Source organism: Lynx canadensis, chromosome X, assembly GCF_007474595.2.
Source record: "Lynx canadensis isolate LIC74 chromosome X, mLynCan4.pri.v2, whole genome shotgun sequence".
In the NCBI taxonomy this organism is placed as follows: Eukaryota; Metazoa; Chordata; class Mammalia; order Carnivora; family Felidae; genus Lynx; species Lynx canadensis.
In genome coordinates, this window is record NC_044321.2 from 85,807,726 (window position 1) to 85,831,741 (window position 24,016).

Here is a 24,016-nt window from a genome sequence, read left to right on the forward strand (position 1 = left end):
AGTCTTGGTGGGATGTGTGGTGGCAGTGCCAGGGAGATATGCATAGGTCAAAAACAGTTCTCCCCACAGATACATGCTTTGTGTAGCGCCTTCTCTACCCAAAGTCTTTACCACAGGGCTCTCAGATGCAGGTCCCACCTGAGACCAGGCACTGTTTGCATTGGGAGGGTCATGAAATGGTGGAGGTTGGCCAAAGTTACTTCCTGCTAGTTGGGGTTGGGACCAGGCTGCGCACCTCCGCCCAGTTGGAAAGGGCTCTAGAGTCGTTATTCATCAGATACGTTACTGTTTAGAACAAGGCCTGAGTTTCCCACTTTTACACCTTTTCCCCTCCCAGGAAGTCATACCAAAAGAGAAGACCTATGTTCTACTTCCTGCTTGACCTCCACAATGGGTTGTGAGAGCCAGGACAGGTCTGGTGCTCTGTGCAATGAAGGATCAAGACTTGATGGTCTAATGCTATATGTCACATCTATGCCTTGACCCTTTCTGCCTGATGGGCCACTTGATTTCTAACTTTGGAAGTGGGCCTTCTATAGCTATCTTCTGGTAGCTGCACCTGGGTGGGAGTATAGCTATACTACCTACTCAAAAACAGTGGTAGTGGTGAGGTTGGACTGAAGCCTCAAGGTCCTTGCCTTTCCTGCATGCCCTGACATTCTTACCATTAATCCTTCTTCACAAGCAAAGGTGCGAGGCCATCTCCAGGGATGACACCTGGGTGCCAGCAGGCTTGTAAACCCACCCTGCCCAAGTGGGACTCCATCATCTTCCTGGGGTGCAGAATGAAAGAGCATCTCCTCTGAGGGAGAGACACAAGGTTCCATCCAGGACTGTCAGAAAACCACTGGGAAAGGCTCAGGCCAGGCTCCCTGCTGAGTAGCCCTGAGCAGATCCACAATATGAGGAATAAGGGACCACAGGAAGGTCAGTGCTTGGGAATGCTGTAATAGATGGTAGTTCTGAAGAAAAACTTGGTCATCCTTGTAGCTTGGTCTGGGGCTACTTGCTGCATAAATTCTTCCTGAGCTGTGGCATTTTCATACTTTGAGGCACAGTTTAACCCCTTAAATGAGCACAAGGCACATTTGTCAAGGGCTGGTAACTCAGAGGAAGCTTGCACATTCCTGCTTTGCTGATTTCAGCTCTGTGCTTCCCCCAGAGTTGCTGTTGCAAAGGATTGTGGGAACCCTAAGTCTTCCTACTCATCAGAAGTACAGAACTGTCTAGTACTTCTAGTACAGGAAGGCTTGAAGCAATAAAGGAGGCTATGAGGATAGGGGAGCTGCTGTACCCCAGTGGCCCAACCCTCCGGGAAGAGGGAGGGACCCCAGCTAGGGGAGGAGGACAGATACTTCCCTTAGACTCTAAAGGTTAGAGCATGCTGTGAGCTCAGACAGGCCTGGATTCCTGGCCCAAACTGTTTCTTTTATGAGCTCTCCTTGTAAATTTAGGGGCATATTAGGAACCTGGACGTCCCTTCACTTTAAACTAGGAGCCACAAGGGGAGCTTGGATGGCTCAGTCGGTTGAACGTCTGACTGAGGCTCAGGTCATGATCTCACCGTTTGTGAGTTCGAGGCCTGAGTTGTGCTCAGTGCTGACAACTCAGAGCCTGGAGCCTGCTTCAGATTCTGTATCTCCCTCTCTCTGCCCCTCCCCAGCTCATTCTCTCTCTCTCTCTCTCTTTCTCAAAAATAAACATTACATAAATAAATAAACAAGATCACATGAAGTGAGCCAGGTACAAGCAGTTGGTGGTGGGGACTGAGAGAGCCCCATCTGAAGGCAGCAGCCACTCCTAAGGTCCTCTCAGTTGCCATGCTGAAATCTGCCTGGATGGCTCTCCCTACCAGTTGTTTTACATTTATTTTTATTTATTTTGAGCAAGAGAGAAAGAGGGAGAAAACAAGTGGGGAGGGGCAGAGACAGAGGGAGACAGAATCCCAAGCAGGCTCCACACTGCCGGTGCAGAGCCTGATGTGGGGCTCAAACTCATGAATCGTGAGATCATGACCTGAGCCAAAACCAAGAGTCAGACACCCAACCAACTGAGCCACCCAGGTGCCCCTCTACCAGTTGTTTCCAAGAGAAAGAGCTTCACACAATGATTTTAGAAACTGCCCACATGTTTCAATGTTGATAAGGAATTGCATTCGTATTTATACAGCAAGCACATCTAATACTGCTTACTATATGCAGACACTGTTCTAAGCATGCGGCAGATAATAGACAATTCTTAGGACAATAACAACCTCACGAGGTAGATCTTCCTTTACCTCATTTATTGATGAGAAAAATGAGGCACAAAAAATTAAGTAATTTGCTCCCAGTCCTTCCTCAGCTGGTTAGTGGCAGAGCCGGGCTTAAAGCCAAGCAGCCTGACTGTAGTCCATGCTCTCTGACGCTATGTTCTGCTACCTCATTAAAACTAGCAAATGAGCAAACACAAAACAGCAAAAACAAACACCGTGCAGGACAAAAACCAAGCAGGCGAGCAAATGCAAAAACAAGCCCTTCATTTGCCTCCTCTGCTTGAAACCTGATCCGGCACAATTGGACACCTTTGCTGTTTTCCTCTGCTTTTGTTGTCGGTCTTTGTCAGTTTCTTCATGCCTGACCCCCATCTTAACAACACTCTTTCTTAGATATTCCCAACGTTGATTTGTCTTCAGCCCTTTCATAAAACAACCTGGCCTCTCAGCCTTGTCATGTTTGCTCTCTGAAATGCTACCTCTCACTTTTCATGGTTCATTCTCTATCTTTCCCTTCAAAAATTCTACTCAAATCCTTCCAGAATCCCTGTCTCCTGCCAGGCGGATGCCCTGGAACTTATTTTGCAATGAGTATTTGGGGGCTCACAGCCACCCCTTGCAATGGCCCACATTTCTCTTTCTATACTGGTATTATTTGCTGTGTCGCAAAATGCAGTCTTTTATAGACATGTACTTCTTAGTATCAATCCCTGTTTTGTGTGTATTTGTCTTATCTTTCCAGCAAGAGTGGAAGCCAGGAAAGCAGGGGCTGTTTTGTATTCTACTGGCCCTTTTGCAGTGCCAGGAAGTCACATCACATACTCGGTAAAGGCATGAGCTTTGGAGAAGTCTCACTTGGACCGAAGCCTTGGCTTTGCCACTTACAAACTCTGTGACCAATGAAAACTCACTTGACCTCTCTGAATCTCCTTCATAGGATTATTTTGAGACATAATGCATACAGAATGCTTAACCTGGGGCCTGACTATCATCTGGGAAGCCTTAGCATTTGACAACTCTTATTACCATGTCCCAGGTACCTTGAATCCGCTTGGGCAGCAGCAGAAAGCTTCAATCACTTGGCTCTAAACAGATCTCTAGTCCATAGGGTTAATTTCACTCAGGTATATGGCATTTTTAGGAAGTGTTGACTAGGACTGGTTGGGAAAAAAAACCCCACAACAACCCAAGGCTCTACAATTATACAATTAGAATGTAATCTTTTTTTTTTTTTGGTTCAAGTTTGACCTCTGCTAATTGGAAGGAATTGGAAGGAAATAAGATCTAACACCTCTTTGGGTTGAATAGGCGGGTACATGTGTGTGCACACGTGTGCAAGCCTGCTCCTGCACATACATGTGATTTTTCTCAAAGCAGAGCCTATGACATGTGTTTGTACAGTGCGTCAACACAAATTGCCTAGGAGTAGGCTTCCCCAGATACTTTAATGTACACAGCAGGTTGAGTCACACTATCAGTTAACATAGAGTTCCTGGTACTACCCCCTTCCAGACTCCCTACTATCGCTAGGTAAGCAATCCTAGGCTACTCAACACAAGCTGACTCATACTTACTGTTAAAACATGACTTGCCAAAGGAGAACTTTCTGCATGATTCTTCCGTCCAGGAAATGAAACAAAGATTTCCCAAATCTAAGAGGAGAGAACTTCCATGATCCTACCTACATACACTCCTGTTTCACAGTCTTATTGGAGGTCACTTTTGGCAGTTCTCTGGAGGACTTCCAGGAAGGTGTCCAGAGAGCACATTTAGGGACTGTGTGTTCACACCAGGTTGTTTGTTGAGAGAAATTCCAGTCCTTACACACAGGGATGGAAAGGAGAAGAGAAACTCATTGCTTAACACTATCACAGAATTCACATGAGAACCCGTAGTCTGGGACTCTCAGTCTCCTGGTTTGGAGAATTGTAAAATTATGTGCCACCTCTTCTTTTTACTGTTTTCAAGACAAGTAGGTGTTAACCTGGAATAAGGAAGTTGTTAATGAGAATGATGTTATTCTAGGTTTGTTTTTCAACAAATACACCAGGATCATGCACATCCAAGTGAGTGATACCCTTTCAAATAGTCACTTTGACATATCACAAACTTGGAAAAGTGAATTCACCAAACATAACTATGCCCAATCCTTCAAGTCACAGTATACCATAAGTTTTGAGCACATATTCTGGAGTCAGCTGACTTGAGGTGAGGTCCTGACTCTGGCGTTTATCTGATCTTCAAAAAAAATTCTCTCTGAGCCTCATTTTTATCAATAGGATGGTTACCAGGGGCTGAAGCTTTGGCCAGCAACAGCCCTATCTTGAGGAGGATGACTGGCAGCCATTTCACAACAGCAGACTGGTAAAGGAAGATTAAAATGGCTGCTCACTAGATGTGTGTCCTAAAGGATGGGGAGGGGGAGCAGGAGCCAACGGGTACCGCCCAGCGAAGAGAACACAAAACTACCCAATACATGTGTAATAGGATGTGGGTTATATAACAGGAATAGTTGAGGTCAGTTGAGAGAGGTGAGAATATGAGTCCTGAGTCTGTTGCTGTACACGAGATTTATGTAAATTGCTTCACTTCCCTAAACTTCTATTTCTTCACCTTTAAAATGGGGATAATAACCCTACTTACCTCATAAGACTGTGAAGAAGATTAAGTGAGATATTGCATATGAAGCACTTAGCACAATGCCTGGCCAATAATGTTTGCATGCATGTGTGTATGCGTGTGTGTATGTGCGTGCATGTGTGTGTGTGTGTGTGTGTGTGTGTGTGTAAAATCACCTAAACATGGTCCTTATCCTCATTGGGAGCTTGCATTCTTAGAGGTATGAAGAGGACCAGTACATGAATAGTTGTGATATCCACTAAGTGCTGTGCAAAAATTAATGCTATAACAGTGAGATCACATCAAGTGGGAATCAGGAGACAATCTATGGAGGAGTTAACATTTGTGATGAGGCTCACAGGATGAGTAGATTTCTGATAATTCAACTTGGTGGGGTAGCAGATCAGGAAGGAAGGAATAGGCTTGCAGAGGCACAGGGATGGAAAAGTAAGGCATGTGTTCAGGGAAAAGAAAGTATTCAGTTTTGTTTGGTGACCACTTGTAAGGCCTTGGCCAGCCCTGACATTCTTTGGTGCTACAAATTGCAGAAAATAGGAGGGGTAGGTTGGGCACCTATTAAATGCTGGATAATGTTTATGCCTTGGAAAAAAGGTTATGGGGAGTCATGGAAGATTTTTGAGTATGAGAATGACCCGTTTAGATCGAACTTTAGGAAAACCTATCTGGCAAGATTATATAGGATGGATTTGAGACAGAGGAAAATTGGCGGCCAGGAGATGGGCCAGGAGGCAACCACAACTATCTAAATGAGAGCTAACAAGGACCAAACTAGAGGATGACAGGACTCATATTCTCACCTCTCTCAATCGGCCTCAACGATTCCTGTTATGTATTTCACAGGTAGTTTTGTGTTCTCTTCACTGGGCAGTACCTATTGGCTCCTGCTCCCCCTCCCCATCCTTTAGGGCACACATCTAGTGAGCAGCCATTTTAACCTTCCTTTACCAGTTCGCTGTTGTGAAATGGCTGCCAGTCATCCTCCTCACAGATAAGGCTGTTGTTGGTCAAATCCTCTGGAGATGGAAAAGAGAAGATAGGCTGAAGAGCTCTCAGTAGGATTTGGTACTCCTGGAATGGCAGAATGATTAAAGTAGGAGTCAAATAAGAGTTAATGGGGTGCCAGCCACAGCGGCTGGGAAGTAGCACATGTTTGGAGACCAGAGGATGATCTGTGTGAAGTAAATGTTGAAGTGCCAGTGGGCCATGTAAGTGGAGTTGCCTAGCAGGGAGTTAGAAAAAGCAATGAAGACTCAATAGTGCTGTGATTGCACAAGGAATTTTTGAAACTCTCGCTTCGGAACCATTCCAACAGGAATGAATTAAAGCCTTTAAGCACTGACCAGATTCTGCCCTTCTAGATGGTATTTAGAATTAAAAAAATCCTACAAAACCATAAAAATATGTAGAAGGAAGTCCAATAAATTTTGGTTTTCCTGTGATGACTACTTCAAGGATCAAAAAATATATATGAAAATCTTTACTCCTAGATCTGTCTCTCTGTTTCTATCTCATGCTGGTGCCATAAGTAAGAATGGCTTCAGTCTGTCTTTTGGGAACCCAAGACAGCCTTCTGAGCCTGTTCCCAAGCCACACAAGTACAACAGGCTTATTACTTTATTATTATGTCCTGTTTTGTGAGCACAAAACAACATCACTGAACTTGATCACCTACCTTATTTGTTAAAATTAATCTCAAATGACAAAGCTATTTCCAAAGACCAAATTCTTTCAAAGGGCAATGATTTGCTTTGATTTAGGACATTAGGACATCTAAAAAAAAACATTTCTCCCTATCTCACACAATACACAAAGATCAATTCCAAATGGATTAAATACAGATTCCCAAATCCATTCCCAAATCCATTAACAAATACTGATTGAGTACCTACTATGGGCAAGGTGCTCTGTTCTAGACCCTTGGAATAAATAGTAAATGAAACGGAGAGAAATCCCTGCCCTCTTGAAACTTACATTTTAGCTGGGTGGAAAAGTTAACAATAAGTAAACTGCATAGTGTGTTAGAAGGTAATGACTGCTACCTAAAAAGGAAAAGGCAGTGAGGAATTGGGAGGGCTGGAGTGGAAAAATCTGCAGTTTTACGTTGTGTGAGCAAGGGAAGTGTTGAAAACTTAAATTTGGGTGAAGACCTAAAGAAGATGAGAGAATTGGCCCTGCTGATACCTGGGGTTAAAGGGTCACAGACAGAGGAAACTGCCAGGGCAAATGCCCAGAAAAGTGGGAACGTGCCTGGCTTCTTCAAGGGTCAACAAGAACAGTGTGACTGAAGCAGGGTGAGCAGGGAGGAATGGTAGGAGCTGAGGTGGAGGGGGTGAGGCAGATCATTTTATAGCATCTTCTCAGCTACTTTAAAGACTTCAGCTTGTACTTAGAGAAATCGGGAACTATAGGAGGATCTTGAGCAAAAGTGAGATGTGATCTGACTTACATGTGAGAGGATCATTCTGGCTGCTGTGATGAAAATAGAATGTAAGGAGACAAAGAAGAAGCAGGGAGATCAGTTAGGACGCCATTGCAGTGAGCCAGGCAATTGATGCTGGTTCACACCAGGGTGGTAGCAGTGAAGGTGGGCAAAGTCATCAGAGTCCAGTTATATTTTGAGCATGGATTCAAAAAGATTTGTAGACAATTTGATGTGGTACATGAGGGAAGAGAAGCAAAGATGATGCAAAGTCTTTGGCCTGAACAACTGGGAGGACAGAGCTGCCATAACTGAAAGGCGGAACAAAATTATAGAAGCATTAAGAGGAAATATATATTAATATTGTATAATAATACATAATAAAATTTCTATAGTCTTGGATTGGGGAAGGCTTTCTTTTTTTAAAGTTTATTTATTTTTGAGAAAGAGAGAGAGAAAGCAAGAAAGGGAGGGGCAGAGAGAGGGACACACAGAATCTGAAGCAGATTCCAGGCTCCAAGCTGTCAGCACAGAGCCCGACATGGGGCTTGAACTCATGAACCATAAGATCATGACCTGAGCTAAAATCAGATGCTTAAGCAACTAAGCCACCCAGGTGCCCCTAATTAGGGAAGGCTTTCTTAAGGAAGACATGAAACTCACAAGCTGTGAAGAAAAAATTCCCAGATTAACTACAACAGAAGACATGAAATTTAAAAAAAAGACAAAATGCAAACCTTCTTTATGGGAGAAGATGTGAAATTAAAAAAAAAAGTGACAGACTGGAAGAAAATATTGATAATATATATACCAAACTTAGTTCCTCTTAAATTAGTTCTTAATTATCAATCAATTAATTAATCCTTAATTAAGGGATATGAATTAAGATTCCTAAGGTATAAAGAGCACTTCTATGATATTAAAAGACAGATAATTCAATGGAAAGTGTCCTAAGGTCATAAACAGGCAATTCACAGGGAAAGGAATACCAACTAGGCCAGTAAACCTATGAAAAAAGGCTCAGCCTCATTAGAGAAATAAATATTAAAACAGCAACGTAATACCAGCTTTCACCCACGTTACCAGTAAAATATATGACTGATAATTTTCGTTGTTGACAAGGCTGTGGGAAACAGGCACTCTCTTTTTTTTCTTTACAAATTTTTTATTCAAATTCTGGTTAGTTGGGGCACCTGGGTGGCTCAGTCTGTTGAGCATGCATCTCTTGATTTGGCTCAGGTCATGATCTCACAGTGAGATCGAGCCTCGTGTCTGGCTCTGCACTGGACGTTGAGCCTGCTTAAGATTCTCTCTTGCTCTGCCCCTCCTCTGTGCTCTGTCTCTCTCTGTCTCTCTCTCTCTGAAATAAATGAACAAATAAATTCTAGGTAACCCAGTGCAAATATTGGTTTTAGTAGAATTCAGTGATTCATTACTTACATACAACACCCAGTGCTCATCACAAGTGCCCTCCTTAATACCCATCACCCTTCTAGCCCATCCCCCACCCACCTCCCTCCATTAACCCTCAGTTTGTTCTTTATTGTTAAGAGTCTCTCATGGTTTGTTGCCCTCTCCCCCCCCCCCTTCATCTGCTTTGTTTCTTAAATTCCACATATGCAGTCTTAGTGAAGGTGTAGATTTGTAAAGAATTTATGGTGGATAATATTGCAGCATCTACCAAGATTTAAAGTGTTCATATCCTTTGGTCCAGCAGTTCAATTTCTAGGTACCTAATCTACAGAAATAATCACACAAGCAGGCGGAGATGTAGGCAAAGGGATGTCCATTTCACCAATGTTAATAATAGTGAAAAACTATTAGGCATAAGAATTGGCCAACAAAAGAATGGCTAAGTAAGTTGTGGTACATCCGTACTGTGAAATATCATCCAGCCTTCAGGCATATAAGGCAGCTCTATAGATGTAGTTGGACATGCTGACCTAAAGAGACAATACAAATGCTTTTTCAAGGGAAGAAACAAACTATAGAACAGTAATGTGTAGTATGATGACCTTTGTGATTTAAAAAACAGCCACCATGCATGCGTGTGTGTGTGTGTGTGTGTGTGTGTGTAAATTCATAGACGCTCTGAGAAAAATGTGAAAATCCTATTGTGAGCGTGGCATGGGCTTACACATGTGGGTGAGAGAATAGAGACTTTCTTCTTATTCTCTGTACACTCCTTTGTTCTTTGAAACCCCTTTACAATCAAAATGTGTTATTTTTGTAATTTTTAAGTTAAAAAAATGAGAAATATGTCAGATACTGCAGATTTCTGAAAGTTCCCAAAGAAGAATCCTGGAAGCGCTAACATGTTTGTTACATTAAATTACATTAAATTCACACTGTGCCATTGTGACAGGAAGAACAGCATCTAATGTGTGCTATGTGGCCTTGGGAAGGACACAACGTTTCTGAGCCTCTGTTTTTTTTTTTATATGGAGAATGTAGATAATACCTGCCCTGTGTGTTTTCATCAGTTGCAAAGATAAAATGGAAAAGCAGTTGAAAAATTATAAAGCCTTGTAAAAATATGAAGCATACTTAATAATACTTCATGTGCTAGTTCTTTGTCAATAACATCAAAATTCAATACCAAGAAGAGAATTTAGATGATCTCTTTGAATTGGTTTTAACACAATTCTTCCTGTCCTGATTAGGTCTTACCTATAGAAGCAATGTAGGCATTGTACATCAATGTTCTAGAGAGTTATGTGTTTGCATGAGACATTCTGGTGCAGATGGGTTTGGGCAATAGCCTTACGTCATACTCTTCATGCCACCCATTTCAGGGTCAGCTAGCTTGGTCATAGTGAATTAATTAGAAAGCTTTTACTTAGCACCAGCTTTGTGCTTAAAATTCCACTGTAAGCAGGTAGCCAGATATCCAAGTTTGCCTGGGACTGTTACATTTTACACTGCCCGTTCCGTAATGGCTAATAGCAGCCTATTCACTCTCAAAAGTGTCCTGTCACCTATGGGGCATGGAAGGAAACACAGGAAGCCCCTGGCTTCAAACACCAGTCTTAGAAATTTCTTTCCCAGTCCCAGCTCTTCACCACTGGAAAAGCCAGTATTACTTTCATGGATCTTTTGGAGACTTAATGGACTCAGAACCAAGGCTGAGAAGACCTGCTGTGGACCTCCAGAGGGCTGCCCCACAAGTTGCCCTCCTCTGCAAAACCTCCTCCCTCAGACCATTTCTCTTTATTGCATTGCTTCATACTCCTGGCCAGAGATTTATTTGGGGTGGGAGGGGGGAGCAAGCATTCCATTTTCGATAGTGTAAACAGGTTGGGGAACGTTTATGGCAATTGATTTTTTCCCCTCCTAACATAGAGCTGATTGATGGTCTGCTTCTATGGAGGAAGGGGACTGGAGGAATAAGGTTGGAAAGGAAAAGGTAGTCTTGGAGCATGGGTTATGGCTGGTGAATTAGACCCTCCCTCAGGGCAACCAAGGAAATCAAGAGGCCAGGGGGCCATGAAAGTTGGGAGCAGAAAGGAAGGTGGGTGTCAAAAATATGCAATAGTTATTTGGGGAAAAATGTTATGTTGTTTTGTGCTCAACCCATGTCTTAGGAAGGGAAAGGAATGTTCTTATTTGGCCACCTACTGCTCCTTCTCCTCTTCCCCTGCTCTATATGGCCCAGCACCCAGAATTCACACCAATGGCAGACTATGTGCCACATGAGTCTGGGAATGAGACTTCCACTTAAAGCATCCTGCTTTGACAGGAATGTGTTCTTGGATTCAGTCAATGGGCTTACCAATACATTTTTGTATATGCCCTTTCTTTCCTTATTTATCTTTTTAAGTTTATTTATTTATTTTCAGAGAGAGAGAGAGAGAGAGAGAGAAAGAGAGCACAAGTGGGGAAGGAGCAGAGAGAGAGAGAGAGAGAGAGAGAGAGAGAATTCCAAGCAGGCTCCACACTGTTAGTGTGGAGCTCAATGCAGGGCTCAAACTCATGAACCATGAGAACATGACCTGAGCTGAAGTTGGATCCTTAACCAACTGAGCCACCCAGGCGCCCTAGTATATGCCCTTTCTTAATTTGGGACCTGCCTGTATAAGACCTTGTCTCTGCCCTTGAGGGGCTCAGCTATTGGATTTAGGGGAGACCCAGTTAATAAATAAGAAACTACTGGAGAGCAAGTGCCAACCATAAGGTATTGGCTCTAAGTACAGTGCAAATCTTTCCAAGGTGGGGCCCAGACAGGGGTTGTATGCAGGTTCGTCAAAATTTTCACATAAGACGGCATTACTGATCTGCCCTAAGAATATGCATAGACAGCAAGAGGATGGAGGAGAAAATTCTAAGTAATGCTGGAATTCACCTGGAGCCAAGGTTTGGCACCAGCCATGAGCATGGACAAGAAAGGCTGTGGGAAGGAATCAGGCCTGATGGAAGCAGTGGGAAATTGGCCCGGCTCCGCTGAGCTGGGCTCAAACATTCCCTTTAAAGTTCACAGAACGTATCAGTGCAGTGCGTACATGTTTCAGAGTGACTGAGGCAATAAATCGTGACAGCGTGTTTCAGGTGGGTGATTTAACATGACTAAAGTTCAGAGGAGGTGAGGGTCAGATCTTGGAAAGTTAGGGAATCCAGATGAAGGACTTTGGTCTTGTTGGAAGGCATCCATAATGGTGTTAATTGAAGATGCTTAGTCGGGGTTGAAACATCAGGATGTGGCTGGTACACAGGATGAAGGAGGAGGGAGTCAGGGAGACCATTTAGGAAGCTGCCACAGTAGGCCAGGGGTAAAGAGCTAACTACCTGACCCAGGGTGGAAGCAGCAAATTTGTGAAAGGACAAATGTGAGAGCCATTGCACAGGTAAAAACAACAGGACTTAGATATTGTGAAAGAAGAGCCAGAGGAGGCCTTCCTGCATCTGAATTTAAACACAAGAGGAACACTGTTATGAAGGCTTCTCACCTATGCAGCCTGTCATGCTCTCCTAGGGAACTCCCTTTCCCAAGAAACCCTATTGCACCTACTCAGTAACCTAATTCTGCAAAAATTCAGATTTATCCGATGAAAGTCTTTATTATTTTTATTATTATTTAAGTTTATTTATTTTTGAGAGAGAGCGAGCATGAGTAGGGGAGGGGCAGAGAGAGAGAGAGAGCGCGGGAATGAGAGAATCCCAAGCAGGCTCTACACATTCAGCACAGAGCCAGGTGTGGTGTTTGAACTCTTGAACCATGAGATCATGTGGGGCTTGAACTCTTGAACCGTGAGGTTGTGACCTGAGCTGAAATCTAGAGTTGGATACTTAACCCACCAAGCAACCCAGGAGCCCCTCCAATGGAAGTCTTAAAGCGTTTATTCACTCACCTGATTTTACAAAGTTAGGTGGGTGGATAAATGCTACAGGGTTTCTGACCAGGGAGGCCAAAGCATACTATTCATTCCACTGCCGAGGTAGTGAGAACCACCAGGTCTTCAAAAAAAAAAAAAAAAGTGTGATGTGTCCACAGTTGGTTCACACAAGAAATGAATACTTTTTGCTTCATAACTCCTGTGTCCTTCCTGTGAACCCTGTCTCCTGAGAAAATCTCAGAGCACGAATTTACTAACTTAATTTGTAAAAGGAGGTTAGTGGATCCATACTGTAAGACTTTTATGGAAATATTAGAAATTAATTAGCCTTGTCAGCTTTTATTTGCATAGGTTCACTTCCAACTGTATAGTCCCCCCAAATTTAACTTTTTAATAAGTATGATTTTAAACAATAAAACTTAGAGAATCTGTGTACAAAGAGCTTGAAGAATTTAAATACATGGGTTTATTATTAACACAGTAGCAAATATATCAAGAAACACGCCCCATGAAAAGTGTTTCAAAGAAACACACATCTGCTGTGAGAAAGGAGTATACCCAATAAGTAAGCCCAAAGAAGCTGTTTGCTTCGTGATACCAGCAGATAAGCCTGGCAAACCTTGGTGTGATTGAAGAAGCCAGTTTGACACTCATCCTAGCCCAGGCAAGCTACCGGGCCTCGCCTGAGCTCAAGGAACCTCGACACAATGGTGTTCGCATTTTGGAAGGTCTGTCTGATCCTAAGCTGCTTTGCAGGTAAGGGAAGTGTCTCCAAACCATCAAAGATGATTGGGAACGGTTTTATTTTAAACTCAAATCATGAATTTTTACATGTGTTCTTCTCTTGCACTTCAAGGGAATTATGATTCGTTTGCAGAATAAAATAAATGTTAGAACTCTAGCTTAGCAAATATAGGCCATGTCGTAAATGTAATTGTTTTATGTAGCATCTGAATTAAATAAATTTTCTCTGAAAAATCACAGTAGCTTTCCTTTTCTTGATTGGGAAGGTGAACAGATTAATTTACTCATAAACTGAAGTTTGCACTAGGGATAGTTGTGTTTTTTTCTGTTTCAGTTTAGTGTTTCCTTTAAGGGAACTCACTGTGATCAACTTGCGTTGTTACAACAGGCAGAGCTGGGCTTGGAGGGCCTACTATGCTTCACTCTCTAAGATTTCTTTAGGTGTTGCTGTTTTCCAAGCCTAAGACTGTATTTTGGAAAATCCGTGAGTGATTTATTGCTGTACATGGCATGGGTGTTTTTAGGGATCCGAGCAAAACAAAATAATTTTTAAAGTCAAAATCCTGATGTTGGTTAGACCCAGGAGAGATCACTAATTCAGAAAATCTCTTGGCTCATTTTCTCAAGTACCAGATACATTTGAATCTGTTTTTATGATGTTAGCTAGGTACAATAATATTATTTACAGTCATGCTGATCTTGTTAAGCCATTGGCAGTATTAGGCAGTCATTAGGATGAGGTTTACTAAGCATATTTAATGACATAAGAAAATGTCCAAGATAAAATATTAAGTGAAAGAGCAGATCCACATTTGACTAGAATAAATTGCTAGAAGGTTATATACCAAAGTGCTCATGGTGATTACCTCTGGCTGATGGGATTATAGATGATTTTCATGTATTCCCCAGCATTTCCATATTTTCCGGGGTTCCTACAAAGAATATTAGACAAGTTGTATAATTAAAAGTGCTACTTTTCGAAACTATATGGTAGTTAGTAATAGTTCTCTAGATGTTCATTACTAAATGTTTAAACACATGTGTTCTATGGAATCACCAGAAGACAATATTGCATTTATTCTGTGATCTAACCAGGACTCAGAGCTGGAACAGCTAGAACACCTTTCTCAGCTTCTGTGCTAATGGGACTATGTCATGTCACAATTTTCTCTTCCCCCAGGAATATTCATTTTAAACCTTAACTTTAGACAGTGAAAGTCTTTGTTCCTTCTTAAAGAGTTTCTAGTCATTAGCTAATTTGGTTATCCCTGGGTTTTCTGTACCAGCCCCCTAAAATCACACATGTAGTCAATAGCTATTTCTTTGTGTGAGGCCTTATGCAGGCCTATACTAGACAGCAGTTTTAGAATGGTTACAAGAATGGTTTTTACTGTAACTAACTAGCTAACTAACTAATAGTAGTTAATTAGTTAGCTAGTTTATATATGTAATATATATATTATATATATAATTTAATAGTGTGTGTGTATATATATATATAATTTACTGATTACAAGTGTAGTGTATGGTCATTGTGGAAAGGTTGAAACTATGAAAACATATAAATAAGAAAATAAAAATCACCAACAATTCTACCACTCAAAGATTTGGTTGAATTTCCTATATATATATATATATATATATATATATATATATATTTCCTTTGCAAGTGTATATATCACATTACAAAATTGGGTTTATACCTTGTATACAATTTCCCATTGTTTAAAAAATAACTTGGATGATGTTAAGGTTTTATTTGATTGTGACTTTTAGAACAAGGCCCAATCAGAGTGACCAATAAATACTTCAGAGCCTTTGTTCTTAAATGACTACATAACTGGTTTTGCTGGCATATAGTGTATACTGCATATCTGTACACAGATAATCTAGCTGGCCCATAGCAAAATATGATGGTATCAGTCTAGCAGATGGAATGGAAATATGGTATAATATATTGCTTCCTGTGCTTACATACGTATAGAAGTCTGAGAGAGGGAGATTTCAGTAATCTGTACTTGTCATTGGTAGTGCCCCTCAGTTGATCCAGATGTGGCTGTGAAATGATTGATACTGTTTTTATCAATGTGAAATTTGATGTGCTACCTGGACTTATTTCTTGGGCAGAAAGAATGTCCCGTTTTTTGGTGTCAAGCCTGGGGCCTGGCACATAGTGGGCTCATAGTAAATGTTTGTTGGAAGAATGAATCATCTGAAATGCTGCCATTTGGAACAACATGGATGGACCTTGAGAGCATTCTGCTAAGTGAAATAAGTCAGAGAAAGACAAATACTGTAGAGTATCACTTATAAGTGGAATCTACAAAATCCAAACTCATAGAAACAGAGTAGAATGATGGCTACCAGGAGCTGGGGGGTGTTTGTCAAAAGTTACAAATTTCCAGTTAGAAGATGAATAAGTTCTGGGGGATCTAATGTACAGCGTGGTGACTCAAGTTAATAATACTGGATATATACTTGAGACTTGCTAAGGGAGCAGATCTTAAATGTTCTCACCACAAAAAAAGAAATGGTAATTATGTGATGTGATGGAGGTGTTAGGTAACACTATGCTGGCAATCATTTCACAATATAGAAGTGTATCAAATCAACACATTGTACACCTTACACTTACACATTATTATATGTCAATTATACGTCAGTAAAGCTGGAAAAATAAAAGAATGAATTAACTTCTCAAACCTCAAGCATTCAGAAATAATTTTCACACACATATTTAAAATCAGTTTTCTGTACAACTAAGCAAGACAGATTTTAATCAGAATCTTTCTGTATAATGTTATATGTCAATTACACTCCATTAAAATTTGATTTAATCAAAATCTTTCTTACGACTTCTTAGGAAGTCTTAGGTTAAATTCCATTGCAGGAAAATCATTTTCATAAAAAACGTCTTCTGAAAAAAGTTCACCCATATCATTTCAGATACTTGTAATATGTATTAGTCACCTTTTAAGAAGATATGTTAATGTTTTCATTTTCTGGAGGTATGTGCTATGCGTTTTACAGCAGTAATATAATTGAACTTCGGTTTCACAGTCAAATCCAAAAAGTAAGTGATAATTTGGTTATGTTATAAGTCAAAAATGAGGCAATTATATGTGAAGTTGCTGAAAATTAAATCACTGCAAATGCCTCATGTTGAATATGGTTATTTAAAGGAATATTTTTGCTGTGGAATATTAAAAGAATAATTCCCTATAAGCAAAGTGCCTGCCATGTTGTAGGCATTAAGTACTGGAGTGAAAAACCACGACCAAAACATGAGGCACTAAAAAAATCTCTTAAAAACATTGGTTAATTTAAGTAAAAAGCATACACTTTGGATTAGCTTTTTTTAATAATAAGCACTGATTTTTAACAGCCATTACACATATTTCAACCACATATGTGTTGCTTGTTTTGATTTTTATTTATTTTTTAAAAATGTTTATTTATTCATTTTGAGAGAGAGAGAATCCCAAGAAGGCTCTGTGCTGTCAGTGTAGGGCCTGACGTGGGACTTGAACTCATCAACCGTGAGATCCCGACCTGAGCCGAAATCAAGAGTTGGCGTCCCTTGTTTTGCTTTTTAATCCAACCAGGGTAGTGAGGGGAATTGCAGTTCTGAGTTTTGTTTAAATCAGGTACTAATCTTCATGTTGCTATTTATTCACAGTCTTGTTAATATAGAGATTTTTTCCCTGACTTTTTCAGTTTTAAAATAATTTCCCAAAGTAGAGTAAATTTATCCAAAGGAAGGGAACTTTTATTTTTATCTGCTTCTCACAGAATCACTTTCAGTTTGCAGGAAATTCTATTGAATGGGCTAGAGAATGATCTCAAAGGTTTAAGTAATGTATGGTAATGGAAACATGTGACATATCTTGTACATATATCTTTTTTAATTTTTTTGAAAGAGAGAGAGAGAGAAAAAACATGAGTGGGGGAGGGGCAGAGGGAGAGAGAGAAAATCTTGAGCAAGCTCCATGGAGCATGACTTGGGGCTCCAAGACCCTGGGATCGTGACCTGAGCTGAAATCAAGAGTGGGACACTCAACCGACTGAGCCACCCAGACTCATGGGACATTTTTTTTTTTAATTTTTTTTTCAATGTTTTATTTTTATTTTTGGGACAGAGAGAGACAGAGCATGAACGGGGGAGGGGCAGAGAGAGAGGGAGACACAGAATCGGAAACAGGCTCCAGGCTCCGAGCCATCAGCCCAGAGCCTGACGCGGGGCTCGAACCCACGGACCGCGAGATCGTGACCTGGCTGAAGTCGGACGCTTAACCGACTGCGCCACCCAGGCGCCCCAAGGGACATTTTTTTTTTTAAAGTTCATCTGTAAATATGTAGCTTTTGGCTCTGAAGTGTATTGTTGCTGTATTAGGGATGGACAATTTCTGAGCACCATCTTTTCTTTACAATTTAAGGATTGATTATGGTGCTGAGTATTGGGAATCTGGGCAATAAAATGGTCTGGAAGTATTATCTTGCCAACTGTTACTTATTTACAGGACACTGTGTGGTAGTCCTAGAAAATACTGTCTCACACTAGATTTGGAGGTTGCCATTCTTATTCTATGGTGATATTGTTGAGCTTCTACAGATCTCAACTTCTTTGGGCATTTATATGTCTCCTATTTTAAAAAAATGTTGAAAATGTTTAAATCACGTTTATAGTTCCCCAATCCTTGATTTTCGTTTGTCCTCATTCTGGTCTGTGCTCAAAATGACTTCCCACTGTGTTGATAGGTAAGGCATAGATTGTGTCTGTCTTGTTCATTATTGCTTCCCCAGTGGTTAGCACTATATGTGGCACAAAATAGGCTCTATTTATGTATTTGTCGGTAGGCACCATGGCCTCTTCCATGGCTTGCCTTGTGTGAGAATTAACGCTTACTCTGCCTTCAAGCACTTATACCGAGAGCAGCTTTTAAAAGGTTTGGGGCGGGGGGGGGGGGGGGGGGGGCGGGAGCAGCGTGCTTACGTTGTCATAAGCTCCCACCATGAGCCCATCCCATAACAGATATTGAGACCCAAACTAGAAGACAAAAATGATGGCGAAAATGATGGCCAAATAAAACCTGAAAAATCTCTGTTTGGGGGGAAAAGTTCCTGGGAACTTTAATGGCCACCAAATCCCCATGTTGTCCTTTTTATTTTGAACACTTTAAAGACATTTGGAAGTCATCATTTAAGCATAGCCAGAGATGTGTCTAACTTCCAGGAGAAATGATATGGGGTCTTTGAGGGCAGGAGAGAGCCACTTAGCCTTCCCCAATAAAGTTTCCATTGGAAAGAGTAGCTATTTTCTGTATGCAAATTTTAATTTTTGGAAAGGCATGACCAGAACCAGGACAGCATGGATATAGAGCACTGGGAAGAAGGAAACTGCATTGAGTCAGAAGGTGCTGCACTGTGTCTATCCTAAATCACGTATCTCAATTTATCACAGTATCAATTGCCCTCTCTCTAAACAGCCAACCTCTGGCACAGAAGCAGCTGGACCAGGTGGCCTGGCTGTGACAGAGAACTTGGCTATTGAGTACAGAAAACCAGGGGTCTCAGGACAATGGTGTGCTTTTTCTTCTAATTTTTCAAAATGTTTGTCAATTCCCTGATTCCTTTTGCCTGTCATTAAGTATGAAAAATAAAATGAAAGAAGTCTTTGGGTGTGCAGAATTAGGAAGGGGGCCAGGATTTGGCTTTCTGTACTATTTCCTCTGATCTTCCCATGATCTCTGTAGAATGAAGATTCTACTCCTACTCCTTGTCTGTAACCCTGCAAGCAGCTAGAACTCTCACTCTAGTTCCCCTGCAGCATGAAGAACATCTCTTAAACTTGACCTTTTCTTCTAATACTTATCTGACAGTCTTCTGTTCCATCCTGGAGAACTTCTATACTCTCTGACTTTGCAATGGGTAATAACCAGTTAATCGAGTGAGCCAATGCCTCTATAGTATTCCCCAAAGTATTGTCCCTTATCATAGCCCTTTGGAAGATGCTTGTATAGTACCAAGAATTTCAAGTACGGTGGTGGGCTAGGTTTTTGGGTAGGGGGCTCTTGCGTGGTCCTCCAAATAATAGGGGCAGCTCACTCTTTTGGAAGGCCAACCGTTTTCAAACTTTGTGGTATGAGGACCTTTTTACACTCTTAAAACTTGAGGGACCCCCAAAACGAAGACTGTATATTAGCCAATTTGACAATAAATTATATTTTAAAAAAAAAACTTGAGGGAAATTTCTGGTCTGGATAAAAGGGCATAGATCATGCTTCTCCTTGCTTCTTTCTGCTAAACACAAGTGTAAACCCTCCCTGGAAATAATGTAAGAGACAACCAAGGGAGAACTCTGAAAGACAGTAAGAAGAAAGCAAAATGGTGTGGAGCCCTGGAAATAACACAGTGGCAAGGTGTTTTATGTCTTTCTACCCAACAGAAGAAGGGTAGCCAGTTCTGGCATTTCCAGATCCCAACCTAGCCACAGAGGGCAGCCCAGGGAGGATTATTCTTCCACCAGATCTAATGAAAGTTCCTTTGACATCATGTGAGCCCAACACCACTGGGTGAGTCATCAGAAGCCACACTAACAATAGTAGACAAAGGAAGCATTTTCTTTCCTCACTAGGCCTGAGAACTCACTTTCATCTAGAGATATTGAGGTGGGAGGGTAGAACAGACAAAAGGAATGAAGTCACAGCAAATATTCAGTTCTGGAAGGCTCTTTGTGTGTGTCTGAGACTCCCCCTGCCCCCAGAGACACAGGAGCAGTCAGAGGTACCAGTAGGAGTGTCCCACCATATCAATCCCCCACTGAGAGACACCCAGCAGCCTGACCTAGAGAAACACTTCCACCCTCTCAGGCAATAGGATGAGGGACAAACAGAAGCCCCAGTGACAGCAGATAAACCAAAGAGACCAAAACAATACTGCAGAGATTCTAAAAATTAAACTAGCATTAGAACCACAGCTCACAAAAGTAGGCTGAGACCTGTGTGTAAAACATAAATAAAACAAAATAAAAGAGACTGTCTGCTAAAATGACAGATTTAAATAGGAGTTCCCTAATAAAATAGACAAAATTTCTATGGGTTTGGACAAATGTATAACGGCATGTATGTGCTATTGTATTATCACATAGAGTATATTCACTGCCCTAAAAATCCTCTGTGCTCCACCTATTTATGCTTTCCTCACTACTCACCCCTTGAATCCAATGATCTTTATATTGTCTCCATAGTTTTGCCTTTTCCAGAATATGAAAATTGAAATCATATAGGATATAGACTTTCCAGATTGGTTTTTTCATCTAGTAATAAACACTTAATGTCCCTCCATATCTCTTCATTGCTTAATAGCTCTTCTTTTTAGCACTGAATAATATTCCATTGTTTGTATATACCACAGTTTATTGATCCATTCACCTACTGAAGGGCATCTTGATTGCTTCAAAGTTTGGGCAATTATAAATAAGGTTGCTACAAAAAATTCACATGCAGATTTTTGCATGGGTATCAATTTTAAACTTTTGGGGGGTAAATACCAAGAAGCATAATTGCTGGATAATGTGGTGGGATTGTGTTTAGTTTTGTAAAAAAAACACCAAACTTGTCTTCCAAAGTGCCTGTACTATTTTGCATTCCCACCATTAATGAATGAGAGTTCCTGTTGCTCCACATCTTCACCAGCATTTGGTGTTGTCAGTGTTCTGGAATTTGGCCATTCTGATATGTGTGAGGTAGTATCTCATTGTTTTAACTTGCATCCCCCTGATGACATATGATGTGAAGCATCTTTTCATATGCTTATTTGCCATCTATATATCATCTTTGGTGAGATGTCTGTTAAGGTCTTTAATCCGGATATATTTTTTAATTTATTTATTTATTTTTGAGAGAGAGCAAGACAGAGCTCAAGCAGGGGAGGGGCAGAGAGAGAGGGAGACACAGAATCTGAAGCAGGCTCCAGGCTCTGGGCTGTCAGCACAAAGCCCAATGCGGGGCTTGAACTCACAAACCGTGAGATCATGACCTGAGCCAAAGTTGGACACTTAACTGACTGAGCCACCCAGGCACCCCTAATACAGATATTTTTTATCCAGTTGTTTGTTTTATTATTGAGTTTTAAGAGTTCTTTGTATATTTTAGATAGCAGACCATTATCAGACATGTCTTTTGCAAATGGTTTCTTTTAGTCTGTAGCTTGTTTTCTCATTCTCTTGACAGTGTCTTTTGCAGAGCAGAATATTTTAGTTTTAATAAAGTCTAGATTATCAATTATTTCTTTCATGGATTGTACCTTTGGTGTTGTATCTAAAAAATTCATTACTATACTTAAGGTCATCTAGATTTTCTCATATTATGTTTTAGAATTTTTATATTTTGCTTTTTTAATTTCTATCTATGATCCATTTTGAGATTATTTTTGTGAAGGGTATAAAATCTGAGTCTCGATTAATTTTTTTGTACATAGGCAGCCAGTTATTCCAGCACCATTTGTTGAAAAGATCATCTTTGCTCCACTGTACTGCCTTTGCTCCTTTGTCAAAGATCAGCTGGGGGCACCTGGGTGGCTCAGTAGGTTAAATGTCTGACTCTTGGTTTCTGCTCAGGTCATGATCTCATGGTTCATGAGTTCGAGCCCTGCGTCCTGCTCCGTGCTGGCAGTGGAGAGCCTGCTTGGGATCTCTATCTCTCCCTCTCTCTGCCTTTCTCTCTCGTTGCCTGTCTCTCTCAAAATAAGTAAATAAATTTTAAAAAAAGATCAGTTGACTCTTTTATATGCAGGTGGGTCTATTTCAGGGCTCTCTATTCTGTTCCATTGATCTATTTGTCTATTTGTTTTCACCAATACTATACAGTCTTGATTACTATGGCTTTACAGGAAGTCTTGAAATTTGTTTTTCCAAATTTGGAAGTCAGTCTTTCAAATTTGTTCTTCTCCCTCAGTATTGTGTTGGCTATTCCGGGTCTTTTGCTTTTCCATACAAACTTTAGAATAACTTTGTCAATATCCACAAAATAACTTGCTGGGATTTAGAAAAAAAAATTAATGTTTATTTATTTTTGGGAGAGACAGACAGAGACAAAGTGCGAGCAGAGGGAGGGGCCGAAAGAGAGGGAGACACAGAATCTGAAGCAGGCTCCAGGCTGTCAGCACAGAGCCCGACACAAGGCTGGAACCCACGAACCACAAGATCATGACCTGAGTCGAAGTCGGGCACCTTATCAACTGAGCCACCCAGGCACACCTAACTTGCTGGTATTTTGACTGGAATAACACTGACTCCATAGATCGAGTTGAGAGGAACTGACATCTTGAAAATATTGAGTCTTCCTATTCTATTGAGACATAGAATATCTCTCCATTTATTTTGTTTTATTTCTTTCATCAGAGTTTTCTACTTTTCCTCCTACAGCTCTTATACAGATTTTGTTACATTTATACTCAAAATATTTCATTGGGGGGAGTTGCTAATATAAATGGTATTGTGTTTTTAATTTCAAATTCCACTTGTTCATTGTTGGTATGTAGGAAAGCAATGTACTTTCGTGCATTAACCTTGCATCGTGAAACTTTGCTTTAATCACTATTAGTTCCAGAAGGTTTTTTTGTTGATTCTTTTGGATTTTTGACATAGGCAATCATGTCATTTGTCATTTCCTTCACAATCTGTATACTTTTTGTTTCCTTTTTGTATATTATTGCATTAGCTATAACTTCCAGAATAAGGTTGAAAAGGAGTAATGACAGGGAACATCCTTGTCTTGCTCCTGATCGTAGTAGGAAAGCATCTAGTTTCTCATCATTAAGGATGATGTTAGCTGCAGGTTTTTTGTAGATGTTCTTTATCAAGTTGAGGAAGTTCCCCTATATTCCTGGAGGTTTTTTTTTTTAATCACAAATGGACATTGGACTTTGTCTACTTCTTCTGCATATGCTGATATGATCATGTGACTTTGTCTGATACTTCTGCATATGCTGATATGATCATGTGATTTTAAGAAACCTGTTGATGTGATAAATTGCATTAGTTCATTTTCAAATTTTGAGCCAGTTTTGCATACCTGAGATAAATTCCACTTGGCCATGGTGTGGAATTCTTTTTATACATTGTTGGAGTTGATTTACTAGTATTTTGTTGGGATTTTTGCATCTATTTTCATGAGAAATATTGGTCTATAGTTTTTTTTCTTGTAATGTCTTTGTCTGATTTTAATATTGAGGTGATGTTGACATCATAGGATGAGTTAGGAAATATTCTCTCTGTTCTATCTTCTGAAAGAGATTGTAGAGAATTGGTAAAATTTCTTCCTTAAATGTTTGGTAGAATTCACCAGTGAACTCATCTGGGCCTGGTGCTTTCTGTTTTGGAAGGTTGTTAATTATTGATTCAATTTCTTTAATAGATATATAGTAGATATAGGGTTGCCAAAATTGTCTACTTCTTCTTGTGTGAGTTTTAGCAGATTGTGTCTTTCTAGGAATTGGTCCATTTTATCCAGGTTATCAACTTTGTGGGCAGAGAGTTATTCCTAATATTTTTTATTATCCTTTTGATGTCCATGGTATCTATAGTCATGACCCTCTTTCTTTTCTGATACTAGTAATTTGTGTTCTCTT

General features: G+C 40.5%; 1 protein-coding gene across 2 annotated transcripts in view; it reads left to right on the plus strand.

The window, feature by feature from the left end:
* The first annotated feature begins 13,180 nt into the window (after positions 1-13,180).
* Positions 13,181-24,016, plus strand: part of VSIG1 (V-set and immunoglobulin domain containing 1) — a 37,694-nt gene continuing 26,858 nt past the window's right edge. For both annotated transcript variants that reach the window (XM_030306378.1, XM_030306379.1), the window contains exon 1: positions 13,181-13,399. In XM_030306378.1, coding sequence (XP_030162238.1) covers positions 13,351-13,399 — 49 coding nt within the window. In that variant the 5' untranslated portion in view covers positions 13,181-13,350. The remainder of the gene's footprint in view (positions 13,400-24,016) is intronic.